The sequence below is a fragment of the Molothrus ater genome, chromosome 1 (assembly GCF_012460135.2).
Source record: "Molothrus ater isolate BHLD 08-10-18 breed brown headed cowbird chromosome 1, BPBGC_Mater_1.1, whole genome shotgun sequence".
In the NCBI taxonomy this organism is placed as follows: domain Eukaryota; kingdom Metazoa; phylum Chordata; class Aves; order Passeriformes; family Icteridae; genus Molothrus; species Molothrus ater.
Genome location: NC_050478.2, coordinates 24027393 through 24040745, shown reverse-complemented (window position 1 = coordinate 24040745; position 13353 = coordinate 24027393). Strand labels below are relative to the sequence as shown.

General features: G+C 37.4%; 1 protein-coding gene across 2 annotated transcripts in view; it reads left to right on the top strand.

The window, feature by feature from the left end:
- The window catches only part of CDK6 (cyclin dependent kinase 6), a 136814-nt gene that overhangs the window by 108493 nt on the left and 14968 nt on the right, over positions 1 to 13353 (top strand). For both annotated transcript variants that reach the window (XM_036399818.2, XM_036399826.2), the window contains exons 6-7: positions 8998 to 9048; positions 12905 to 13040. In XM_036399818.2, coding sequence (XP_036255711.1) covers positions 8998 to 9048; positions 12905 to 13040 — 187 coding nt within the window. The remainder of the gene's footprint in view (positions 1 to 8997; positions 9049 to 12904; positions 13041 to 13353) is intronic.

The window sequence follows — 13353 nt, the reverse complement described above, 5'->3', positions numbered from 1 at the left end:
GTCAGATACTTGCTTTTTTGCCTTACTCTTCCCAGTTCTAGAGTCTGGTGGTGGGGTTTTTTTCAAAGTTAGACTAGTAATTTAATCACATAGATGTACCATTTTCTGTGTTGCTTATAATGGTGAAAATAAATCATCATTTATGACATTATCCTTTCACATTATTTTGTATTAAGTGCTTCGAGTATGAGCTCTTTATCCATTGAGTAAACGTTAATCTGTGAAGCTCATTGCTTAGCATTACTAAGATAGAAATAAAGCCCAGGAAAACCTGGGAACACATACTTGGATGTTAATTTACTCAGTATCTTTGGGGAGGTCAGATGAACCAGCATGTAGACTGGTGTATGTGTTGTAACTTTCTTTTCCCTTTGATAAGGAGGAATCCCAGGTAGGTAAGAGTTAGTTTCCTTTGGGCAGTAGTTATGTGTGCATAGTCTTTCACCTGATATAAGAATGGTAACGAGGTTAGACATTTGGTTTAAAAGAATTTATTCCAAGAGAAGTCAACCTAATGGCACAAAACCTTTTAGCCTAAAGCTGTGCCATGAAAGCAATCTGAATGAAAATATATCCAGTTTGGGGAACATTACTGAATTTTAATGAGAGGGCCTCAGACTTTAAAACCTGTTCTGTATCCATCCCCTTGATTAAAACTAGTTCAGCATTAGAGGCACTCTAGAGCAAAGCCCATTTTAAAAGGGGTTTTTACACCAGTAAAGATGGTAAATGTCAACGGAGCTTTCTTGAAGTCAGCTTGGCATTGCAAGAAAAATTGTAGAACTACAAAAAAATTAATTAATTCTGTATCTCTGAAAACTGTGATTTGAAAAGATTTTCACAGTGAAATTTCATGCAGGATAAAGGAGTAGATACCTGATGTAGAAGTCTGCTTTCATTTCATTTACATCATTGATAAAGACTAGGAACAGACTGAAACTCCTCTTGCTTACCTTGAAGTTTGGTCTTTTGCTGTGATATTGGTGTTCTAAAATCATTTCTTCAAAATACAGGATTTAAAGAGCATCTTCAGTCTGGCTAAAATGTGGCATTTTGGAGTGCTGTCTGATACATTTTTAAATGAGGAGTAAATTAAAAGTTAATTAAAGAAGTGGTGAAAAACAGCTCTGACATGCTCTGGAAGGAGATCTGTTCAAGGAAAATATGGGCAAATCTGTTCACAGGCATGAGGTTTTCTGCACAAACACACACACACAAACACAAACACACTGCCTGCACAGTGTCCTGCACACTGATTTGCACCATTGCTTGTTTGAATGAACAGGAGAGTGAGGAGCCCTCTTGGCTCCTACCCTTCCACATAGGACAGCCTTTATCTAATCCATACCTCAGTTATTGCCTTCAAACCCCACAACTGAGTTGCATGAGAAGGGCAAAACCATGTGACAATTTTAAACAGTCCATGTTCAAAACTAGGTTATGAAATAAGTTCATGTAAGAGAAGAGAATGCATCGAACTAAACAAGTGATTGAGGGAAGACCATGACCATATTGTATGTGTCATATCAGTATTTCTTTCAGGCTGCTTTCAAAAGGCAGAAGCCTGTAGTTTAGTTATGTCATTAAATTTCAAACTGCTGATGGACAAATAGATGTAATTTACTGTGCACAATGATGAGATGGGTGTTTAATACATAGTTCACTTATTGCTGGTAGAACTGTCAGTAAAAACAAAAGGAATGCTTCTTTTTCCACGCTGAACAGAGACCACACTTTTTTTTTTTCCCTTCCCTTTTTCCAAGGTCAGTTGTGTATGTATTTACAAAATTTGCTTCAAACGTTGCCACAGTTTTCAAGGTGTCACTATTATATCATGCTTCCTGAGCTGAGATAAGAACCCTTAAAGCCCTAGTGAAAAAACCTACAAATCTTGTGGGGAAACAAATGTCCACAGATAAGAGAACTGTGACGTGCGTGAGGAGAGGGTAAGTGAAGGACGTTCAACCTATCAAGGCTCTTCTATTTCAAAAAATAGTGTTCAGTGATGAGTTCTGAAGCAGTTCTGCCCAGGAACAAATGAGAGCTGCCTGTGTTACAGCATATTCGTGTCAAAGATCGTATCTACACTTATCTTGCTTTTGGGAACTTTATATGTGTGGGTATGTATATATGTGTACACATATATATAATCTATGTGTCCTTCTCTTGAAGCATGATTTTTATTTCTTAATAAAGGCTTGAAAGCAGATACCAGTTGGCTTGAACCTGGGGTCATTGATGTCTGTGGAAAAGCTCTCTTTTATGTCAGTGGTGGGGGACAAGACCATCATTCTGTTCCAAGGCCAGCTGGGACTATGCCTACCTGAAGGGTATCAAGCAAATTTTAAGCACCCAGAAAAAGATTTCCTTTGCCATTTTTAATGAAGCTTCAAAGATGGCTGTATTTTGTCTTACTTAGGGAGATCGTTATGTATATTGAATAAACTTCACTCTACACAGTAGGCTTGCCCTGCTTTGGTCATAAAGCTGTACATGGTGCCTCTGTTTGGTTTCCCTTTTATTAACATTTCCCTTTCAGGTATGCATGCAAAGGGAACATCTGAAGTTGGGTCCTTCCTTGCTGGCTTGTATCTGTGCCTAGCTCTGAAAACTCTTGGTTTGCTTCTTCAAGAAAGAGACCCCATATGTTTCTTACGAACTAGACTAGATGTGCATTTGGGGGTCAGAATATTATCTTTAGTCCTAGAATTAATTTGCTTCATTTTGAATAGCAACAGGGAGCAAATTCAACACACTACAGAACTGGAAGTTTGCAAAACTACCACTTTTTTTTATCTGCTTCTGTGTACTGGGTGACATGAGAAGCTCTAGGGAAAATAATAATTGTTGTAGGTTTTGATGCGTTAGATCTGGTTCTAATAATAGTTCAGTACTGACATAGGCCTATCTTAGAGCTCTTATTCACAATTGTGATACTATCAAACTTGAAGAATGAGAGATTTTTGAATAAAAGAAATTGGGCTTTTAAAGACTAAAATGAGAAACTCAAGATGGCTGATCTGGTTTCTGTCAGATTTTAGCTGAAAAGTATTTCATCTGTTGTAATGTTTATCTGTGTCATCTTTCTTCTTACATATTGGAGGAGAGAAGATAAGTTTTGTAAAAGTTTTGAGCAATTTATGATCAAGTATAATAACCTCTACATGAAGTAACTTCTTCCTATGCAGTGTCTGGCACCCACCCACACAGAGATACTATTAAAGGGAAAGGAGAGAGAGAAGTACAAGAAAATGTTAGGTTTAAAATGAGAACTCTGAATTACACAACAGCTGAGCAAGTCACTTTTGACTGGAAGTGAGTAACTGTCCAGAGTGTGAAATCTTGTCAGCATAGCCTGTTTTCAGACTAAAGTTTCATATTGCACCTTATTCATCTTACATACCAGAAGGCCAATGATCTTCATCTTTAAAAGGTGGTACCTTTTTTTTTTCTTTACTTTCTCTTTTCATACCTGTAGTACAGACTTGTGTAGGCAATTTGTCAAAGAGAAACAGTGGTAGCAACAAGAGTGGCTAGGAACCAGCTCAGAAATAATCCCTCTGAATAAAGGTTTCCACAGGACAGTCCAGATCCTGTTATTTCTAGTCATCTCATAATTTCAGTTTTAGGTCATGTATGGCTTTAATCCTTAAAATGAAAATATTTTCTTCATAACAAGTAACTAAGAATCTGACAAAATTATTTACTAGCTATTCACATTTTGTAATATGAAAAGAAAAAACCCATCCCATCCTTTTAATATATCTCTGACTATATAGTTTGGCAGGTTTCCCATGGCATGATGCAGGATTCCTTGGCAAATGATACTTGGCTGTAGCTTTTTTAGATTTTTCACCATCACTTTATTGCTCTTACACACACAGACATACAAACTCCTCAGACTTAACTGCTACAACACAATCAGATTCTAAAATTTCATGTACAACTTCCATGTGCCCTCATTATACCATTTCTATTTATATTTTTTTCTTCACTATGTCAAATAATCATGGACTTTCAACACCTCCCTCAATTTGTATAATGCCTTCAAAGCTTCAGTTACATATTCTGAATTCACTGCTCTTCTTCCCAAAACAACTCAGCATCTTCTCAACCAGAGTGTCTAAGCCCCACTTGCCCAAATTTAAGTTGTACCCTTTCCACCCATGATGTTCTTCTCATTTTAGGGAGTTCTTGTAGTACTTCCCTGAGTACACATGGATCACCAATATACAGGCTTTTCAGCCTAAGAATATTGTATATATTCAAGTTAGTAATTAAGATATTATCCTTATCATTTTTTCTGTGATAACAAGGAAGGGGATGGAATTCTAACTTCTGTTGTCACAATGAGCAAATGGACTAGCAGAAATAATCTAGGTAGTTATTTTTTATGTTATTTCTTACATATCTGGAAAGGTACTAGGCTTGTCTAGCTTTGGAAGCCCTTGTATTGGCAATTCCATAGCTGTCATGAGAGCTCAGTAATATGTTTTGGTTAGAAAGTGAATTTCTTACCTTTTCTCATTCATCAATACATTCTTTCTTCACATGACCTTTCTTCCATGTGTCCATTTTACCAATGTCAGAAATGGAAAGATAGTTTCCAATCAGAATGTCATCAGTTAGTTAAAATGTCAGTCACTGTCAAGAAACCTGCAGAAGTCTTTTCCTGTGCTGCAATGCATGTGGTTTTATTAGGTTTTTTCCTTGTGTCTGCATTATAGATGTCTGCATTATATATTTGACTAGAACAGTGCTTATCAGTATCTTTAATTCTAATCTTTATGAAAATTCTAACTTTCCTTATGAAAAGCTTTAGATTCTCTTTGCTTTGTAGACCAAAGTCTGAAAATAAAATCTAGAAGTAATGTGGCTGGTTTACTGTTAAAACTCATTTATCTCTTGCATGTCATTGCATTGTCATTGTATACAATACTCTAAAAATTGCTTTGGCATGTCTGTAGAATTGCACCAGGGAAAATTCTTTCATGGAGACTTGCTTAGGAAATGTTTATATCTCAGTTTTTACTGAGTAGTGCAGACATGAAGCACAATGTCTGTGAAATAAAGAACTCAACTTTTCAAACAGCAATATCTAGTTCAGATAGAAAGAATATTCAGTGAAGGTGAAAGTCGGCATGAGCATGAGCAAAAGTTGAGCTAAGGCATGGACAAGAGAAAAAGAGCCTAAAGTTAGTAAATGGTTAAAACTAGTTTGTTCAGCGGTATATAAGCATGGGAGTCTTTTGGCCAGAAAACTAATGGTGCAAGCCCTTTTAAACTATAAGCAGATGGTAACATTTCAGGATTTGTAGGTTTTCCATTGCAACCGTACGTTGTGATCTGTATTTTTATTTCTGTACTGTCGCAGAATCACAGAATGGTTGAGATTGGAAGGACCTCTGGGTATATCATCTGGTCCAAGCCCAGGCAGGATCACCTAGAACTGGTTGTCCAGGACCATCTCCAGATGGCTTTTGAATATCTCCAAGGTGGGAGGGTCCACAACCTCTTCAAGCCAGTGCTTGGTCACCCCCACAGTAAAAGAAAAAAAGTTTCTTTATGTTCAGAGGGTGTTCCTGTGCTTCTGCTTTCACAATGCAGACTCATAGCTAATATCCAAATTGTGCAGCTGCACATTTTGTACCTGAGGACCTAAGGTACCTGCTTATTGGCTCAGGAGGGGTTTCTTTCAGCAGGACAGCGTAAGCAATACAATGCCTCCATCATATCTTCCTCTCTGTCAGCTAATGGCATTCTGGCACACACCAAAAGGCTTTTCCTCCACACAGTGGGTATCATTCCAGAGGCAGAAGTACATCCCCATGGATAGTTCTTTCATCCATGGGAATGTCCCTCTTTCCTGAGATAGATGTACTCACAGATTTTAGGTGTTTTTTGAAGCCAGAGGGCAGACTCACATCCCCTGCCACAGGATGCAAACCCAGCTCCATGCCTTTTCTGAAGAAAAAAAGAAGGAATTCTACAAAATCAGGCTCCAGAGTTTAACCAGTCTTACACAAATTATGATCGCAGAGAGGAAAACATATGCTCAAGAAAGAACTTCTGGATCAAGCTTGCATAAATAAACCTCAGGGAGTGAGTGGGTGTATGAGTCAAGTGAAAGATACCAAGAACAAAGGTGAAATTTTATTTTTCTGTGGCTGCTGAGTGTTCTCAATCCAAAGGTGGTGGGACAGCTGATGTCCACCTTTAGGAATCTTTAGGTGTCTTGACGTGAAAGTTTTTATGTGACTTGCAGAGCTGTCAAATCATTACAAAAGAGTAACTAGTGCCAAAATGTGAAATGAGAGCTTTGTGCAGTTGCTGATTAGTTGAATCTATTTCCCCAATCATCCATCCAATATTCCAATTGAACCTTGAGCCAAAATTCATGAGGCAAATTTCATTATAGTAGTGATGCCTAACATAGAGTTGGCATCCTGATGTAGTCATGATGGTGAGATGGATAGGAGGCTGAAAGATGAACTAATAACACTTCATTTTGATGAAATATCAAAGTATGGTGGAAGGTCACCTTGTATTGTATAATTATATTTTCAAAAGAACTTAAATTCTTGCTTCAGCCCTTAGTGAATTTGAGACAGCAGCAATGATGGGAAAAACCTTCCTTAAAAATCCCAAGAATTGTACTTGTTCTGGCATGACACTGCCTAAGGTGATTTGCAAACAAGGCTGCCATTGCCAGGCTTTCACATTAATGCAAGGTTCAGCATACATTTTAAAACATTAAATCAGCTTTCCATTTGCATAGATATGATTATTTGATTGTGTAGATTTTGTTAGTTTAAAGGGCCCCAATAATCTAATGCTGGAGCCAAAATTAAAAATTCAAAGTAACTGTATGTTAATAATTTCAAGCAGTAGTTCCAAAAAATGTCTCTGCTTGACTTTGGGAGATACAGAGTGTGTCTGCTGCCACAAGCAATGCTAGGATTGTAGCTATTGAATGTTCTGAAAATCAGGCTGAAAGCTTAGGGCAGGAATAGATGCTCCTGTCTGAGTGGGTTAAGCTTTGGGTTTTTGCAGAAGCCAGTATTGCTATATACCTTAAAGCTTAAACCCAGAAATTCCAAAGTATGAGTTGCAATGATCTTGTCAAAATGGCTACAGTTAGTAAATATCATGTGTATCTGGGAAACAAAACATCCCGTTATTTATGGTTTATTCACAATCAAGATAAATGAAGCCCTTTATGGACAAGTAACAGGCTACCACATTTTACTTCATCAGATCAAATCTCATGTCAGATGGTTTCAAATCAGATTTGATTAAATTGTTCTCTCAATGTCCCTGCACAAAGCAGTTTGGAGTATAAGTTGATATGACATTACCTGAATGGCAGCACACAAGAAGGAGGCAAAATGCATGTTTAGTTCATCAAAGAACAGCATGGCTGCCAGTTCATTGCTTTTTCTTGATGGCCCAGAGTTCTGCAGAGATTGTTATGCCTAAGAAATGTCTCAGTGCTCTGTGTCCACTTACTGTATTTGGAATGGACCCACAAGACACGCAGTGACATGGAGTTCTGGTGCCTTTGTGAGAGTGTCAAGATGGAAATTGCCACTTCTCAATATGAACTCAGGGTTAGCAAAAGGAGATCCAGATCCTACAGCTGCTCTTGCATATGGGCAGTGAGAGGGGAAGGACCATAGCTGATTGCTCTTTGTTCTCCAGTCTAGATGGGAGAGATCTTCTCCTGTGAAAAGCAGCAGTGAAATGATGCCTTTGGCTGTCACAGGTGTCATGGACTTGCATCAGACAGGAGTATGTGGAGAGAGGCAGGAGAATGGGTGTTCCTCCAAAACCAAAGGCTGCCTGTGGAGCAGAGGGTTATGCACTGTCTGTCAAGTCACTGAACAGCTGAACAGTTCTAGAAACTGTAACCATGACTTTACAACATACTCTGTACTTAGCCGAGATCCAGAGGAGAGGGCAGCCTGGCTATCAGTCAACCCAAGTTCCTATCTCAGTTTGCAGTGTGTGTGAGGTGTGTTTCTTGGAGTAATCTACCATTTGTTGAACCAACGTGGTAGATTACATCTGTGGCCTGATCTTCACAGATCCCTCATTCTTGGCTGGATCTTTATTCATCTGTCAGTAAAATGTTGGAATATCTTGGGAGTTTCGACATAAAATTGCACTGTTGTTCAACACAAAGCTGGCAATACAGCCATACTGCCGTGCAAATCAGAATTTCATATTTTACATTGGCATTGTGGAGTGATAACATCTTATACATGATGAGTGAAAATATTTTAAATTGCACTTTGAAAAAAAAAAGTGTGTCTGGAAGTATTTTTTGTCACTGTTTTTTTTTTTTTCTTGGAAACCTTTGGACATTCAGCCTAACAATTTGTTTCTTTCCTGAATGTATCTTTATTTATGCAGCAGAAGTATTCCTCTACTTCAAGGTAAATTCTGTACCGTTTCACACCCCATTGTTTACAGACCTTCATGAATCCATTGTCATTTATTTGACCCCTTAAACCTAGGAGCACATTTCAAAAATGCAGTATGCAAGAAATTTAACTTTCAATTTATATTCATAATAATTAATCTCTAATGTTATTATGTTTTAACGAATTGCATGACATTCTCTGTTTTTGTCTCTCTTAGCAGCTATTTTAGTGTTCTTTGTAATGAAAATGATTTTGTTAATGATATAATTCATAGGACAGTATTAGTTGAGGGAAAATTATGTCATTCATGCAAAAAGGCACAATTAAATTTTCAAAAGTAATGTATTCAAAAATACATATCATCTGTCCCCTTTTGTTACCAGTTTTAGTAGAAACTTGAAAGGTTCACTTGCAGAATGGATAAAGCATGGAAGCAGAAGATAGCAGAAGATGAAGTCTCAAAAAGCCCCCACGTTTTCACCACGTTTTCACCCTACATTGGAACTGTCAGCTTTAAATTTATATTAATTAAAGCAAGTCACATCCTAAAAACATGTTTTTATTTTTTCAGACCACTCTTCCGTGGAAATTCAGATGTTGATCAACTAGGAAAAATCTTTGAGTAAGTAATAACTAATTGCCTTATGTCAGTATCTGTTTAACATTGAAACCCTATGAGATTTCTTTGCCAGGTTTTTATGCAATAATGTGACTAGAATTTCCATATTTCCTATTGCTATGGCATGCAATATGATATTTCTGTGTATTCTGTGTCAGAATGGAAGGAGGAAGCAACATGGAATATAGTTCTGCAAAATTGATAGCCATCATCAGGAAGTTAGGAGACTTCTGGGTTTGGGCTTTTTAAGTGTCTTAAACTTACTGTGCATGTACCATTCATACATATTCATAAACAGTTAAATGCAAGAGATTCTCTTCATGTAAACAGACACAGTATTCTTTTTTATTTTTTCTTTGTGCATTGCAGAAAACAATATTAGAATACATTAAAAGTTGAAATCTCTAAGATCATTACCAACAGCATCTTTGCAGAAAAGACTTCCAAACATAAAAAAATGTGTTAGCTTTTAAAATTTATTGTGTAGCTTGTTAACAGTCCATATTTTGGTCTGGAAGGTAACTGTGAGAACTGAGGAATATCAGCATTTTAATATGTGCTTTCTCAGAGATGATTTTATTTTAAAACCATTTTACAGTTCTAGGAGTTTGTGTTTTTCAGATACATCAAATATGTTTAGGAGGCAGGTAGACTCTAAACTCTCTGAGATGTAATACTTCTCATCCAAAATTCAGTTACTGATATTACCAATATGATAATTAAGTAGAATTATATTACTTCTTGTAAAAGCTCTTCAGACGAAGGAACATTTTTATATTTTTAAGAGGCATGTAAATATAAGATCTGATGTATATATGTATCATGTAGGTAGGAAATCAAAACCACACAGAGCTGTACCAATCCAGAGAGCAAATGCCTGTTTGCCTCTGCACCTCTGTCTTCCCTTTCTGTATGGAGGGGCTGCAGGGATACAGGGAATCTGGATGAAAAAAGAAGTAGCTAGCACAGAGAGAGTGACAGAAGTATTATTCCAAAATGTTATTTTCTTGAAGATATTCCAAAGAGAAGATAGTAAAATTTCTAAGAAAAGCTTAAACTGAACAAATAATGAATTTCTCTGTTTAATCCTGTTTCCAATTCTCAAATCATAACAGATCTGTTTCTAAACATTTTCATTATTCAGTGTGGGGTTTCTAAATTACAGGTCTTGATTTCACAGAGTTGACTTCCCTTTCCTGCATACCATACCATGAGTATGTGACTCATTTGTGTGGTTAATTTGTCATGCGCTAAATAGCTCTTCCTGCCCAATCCAGAAAAATCAGTCCTTACAGTTTACTTTTTCTTCTTCTGCCAAAACTACTACTTTAGTCCTACAATATTCTGCTTTAATAAATGAAACCAGCTTTGATACATACAACATATTTTACAATTAAAAAAAGACATAGCTATGATTTCTTTCATTTGTGACATTTAAGGGGAAAATTAAAATTAACTGGGCTAGGATTTAATGCATAGCTGCTAGTGGCAGCCTCCAACAGGGATCTTTCCATCCCTAGGGGCTGAGATTACCTGTGCAGAAAAGAATTCACTAAGAAAAAAAAATGCTGTGCTAAATTTAGAAGAAATTCCTTATTGCACATCTACTTAAAGAGAAAGTTCAGATTTGCTTCTTTTGTACAGTTCTTCCTAAATAGTTGAGAAGTTTCTGTCTTGGATTCTGAGGGGTTATGCCAAATAGTGTTTATTTTGTGTTTTCACAGCTGGAGAACCCCCCACAGTTAGGCCTAGCTCTTTTTGTAGGAGGGTTGTTCCTTTCTGCAGTTGTGACTCATTCTAGAGATCAGTTTGGACAGAAGGAAGTTTCAGGATTTCTATGCAGTCTGGACTGATGTATTCTTTCAGATAATGGTGCTATGGTCTGCCTTTGCTTTGCATGTGCATTGTGATTTGTGTCAGTAAAATTCCAGTGTGTATGAGGGTAAATCCCTCATACGTGGCTCGTAATGTTTTCTTGCTTTTCCGGGACACCACCAGCTTGTGGCATATCCTCAGAGATTTCAGGCTGAACTGCAATGGTTTGAACAGGCTTGTCTCCCATTGTGATCAATGGGAGTGGAAAGTACTCAGCATTTCTCAAGACCAGGCCTGAACCTTTGGCAGGAGGTGAAACTTTCCCAAGCTACTCCCAAACTTAGTCACTGAAATGGTGATGCTACCAGACCATTAGAGTGGGAGCAGCTCCTCAGACATTCATTATTAAGGGGTTTTGAGTACTACGTGTGTGTAACTAAAAATGTCTCTCCTTTGCACTCTGTCTTGTCCAGCCCACACCTCTCTGCCAGGCTGCCTCCTGGTTTCTTGCCATTAGCTTTGCCTGTGCCTGTGCTTATTCTGCCCCATTCTGCTCTGCCATGCAGTCGTACAAAGCAGTGGGACTAACCAAACACATTTGAATGATGAGATAAACGTCATTGTTATTTCAAATACTTAACTCTCCCATCCTTGATGCTATTTTTATTATATTTAATATGGGACCAGATCCTGAAATATCGAATCAAAAGGCTTGAACTGCCATGGCCAAGGAGGCTGCCCCATAGCCACACTGCACCTGATAAATTGCAAATGTGGTTTCTCATACAGATTCAGCTTAGCATTTCCCAAGAGGTGTGATATGTCCAGATGTAGTAGGATTTAATTGTCCTGAGATTGTAATTGCTTTGCCCTTCCAACCATGCTGTTATTTCGAGGACATATTAATTTTCAGATGTATTTTAGGTAAGCCAAATTGCAATCTAAAATCCACATAGGTAGAGGTGAAGCAATTCCATTACATTTGCTGAGGTACCCTATGATTTACGTCCATGTGGTTGGCCCACGGCCTCACCCAGTCTTGTGACAAACTCAGTAGAAAAAAGGTCAATGCTGCTCCCTAGTGGCACTGGCCTTTCTGCAAGCCCAAGTATTCAGTGACATCGTTTTTCTGTTCTTTCTCGCCTTACCCTGTAAGTGTTTCCATTGAAAATCTCGATTTTACAGGTTATAAAAATTTATTTTCCCTGAAACCAAACACAGTAATGTATGAACTTTTTCATAATTTCCACCAGAAACTGGCTTTCAACCCCATAAATATTAACATCAGACTAAAATGTGAAATGTGTGAGACATAATTCATTGTTGGTGATTTACCTATTTAATTTATTTGAGCTTTAGAACTCAGCATGATTATTTAAAAGTATAAATATCTTACATAATTTAAAGAATAAAGAAATACAATACTTAAAGAAATTAAAATATTCTTTTAAAGAGTAAAGAAAAACTAAAATACTATTGAAAGCAAAACCACAAAGACACTCAAGTGCCTTTCCATTTCTAAATTGAGACTTTAAAACCTGTATTGTGAAGGAAATAAATTGTTTAAATTTGGGCAACAATTACTGCACAGAGCTTTGAAGCATTATGAAGCATCCCTTTTATTGCCTTACCCTCATCTTGACCCACACTCTTCTCTCAGTCCCTATTCTTGTGAAAAAAGATCCTTGCACGCAATTCCCCTTTGAAACTTACTGCTTTTAATCATCCTGGAGTGACATATGTTGCACCATGCAGTCAAGAGCTAAACAACCTTTTTCTAAAGCACTCAGCTTTTTTTTTCAATAAAAATACTCGGAAAACTGAGACTTAGGCCAGAAAATCGTGCTACCCACAAAATTATTTCAACTGAGCACATTGAGCGCATATGTTTATCAGCTCTATTCACAGAGATTATTGTACTACTGTAGAATTAAACATTTAAACTCATTTAAAGTAAAATACTTACAAAATGCCACTCAGTGTAATCAATATGAAGGGAAAACTGCATAAATATTCAGACCTAACATTGTTTTTCATTTTGCAGTGTAATTGGACTCCCAGAAGAAGAGGACTGGCCTAACGATGTTGCCCTTCCAAGAAATGCTTTTACTTCCAGACCCGCACAACCTATTGAAAAATTTGTACCAGATATCGATGAAGTAGGCAAAGACTTGCTTCTTGTGAGTTTCCATTTGTTGTTCCCTGCCTCACATGACTGATGGCTCCCACTGTGCATGCAGCTTGCCAAGAAAAAATGAAGTTTCCATTTAATGGAGTTAGTAAAAAAAAGGTCAAAAGTAGATAAAACAATTTGTGTTAATCTGTGAAAAAACAGCACAAAGACACTGCCTTTGGCTCAAGAGGTGTCAGAGCCGAGAATAGCTCAAGATTAGGAAACTAGGTCAGAGACATACGTGTTTGACCCTGTCGTTAGACCTTATGATTAGATCCTCATTACTGACCCCTGTAGTGCCACTGCAGCAGCCACCCTTA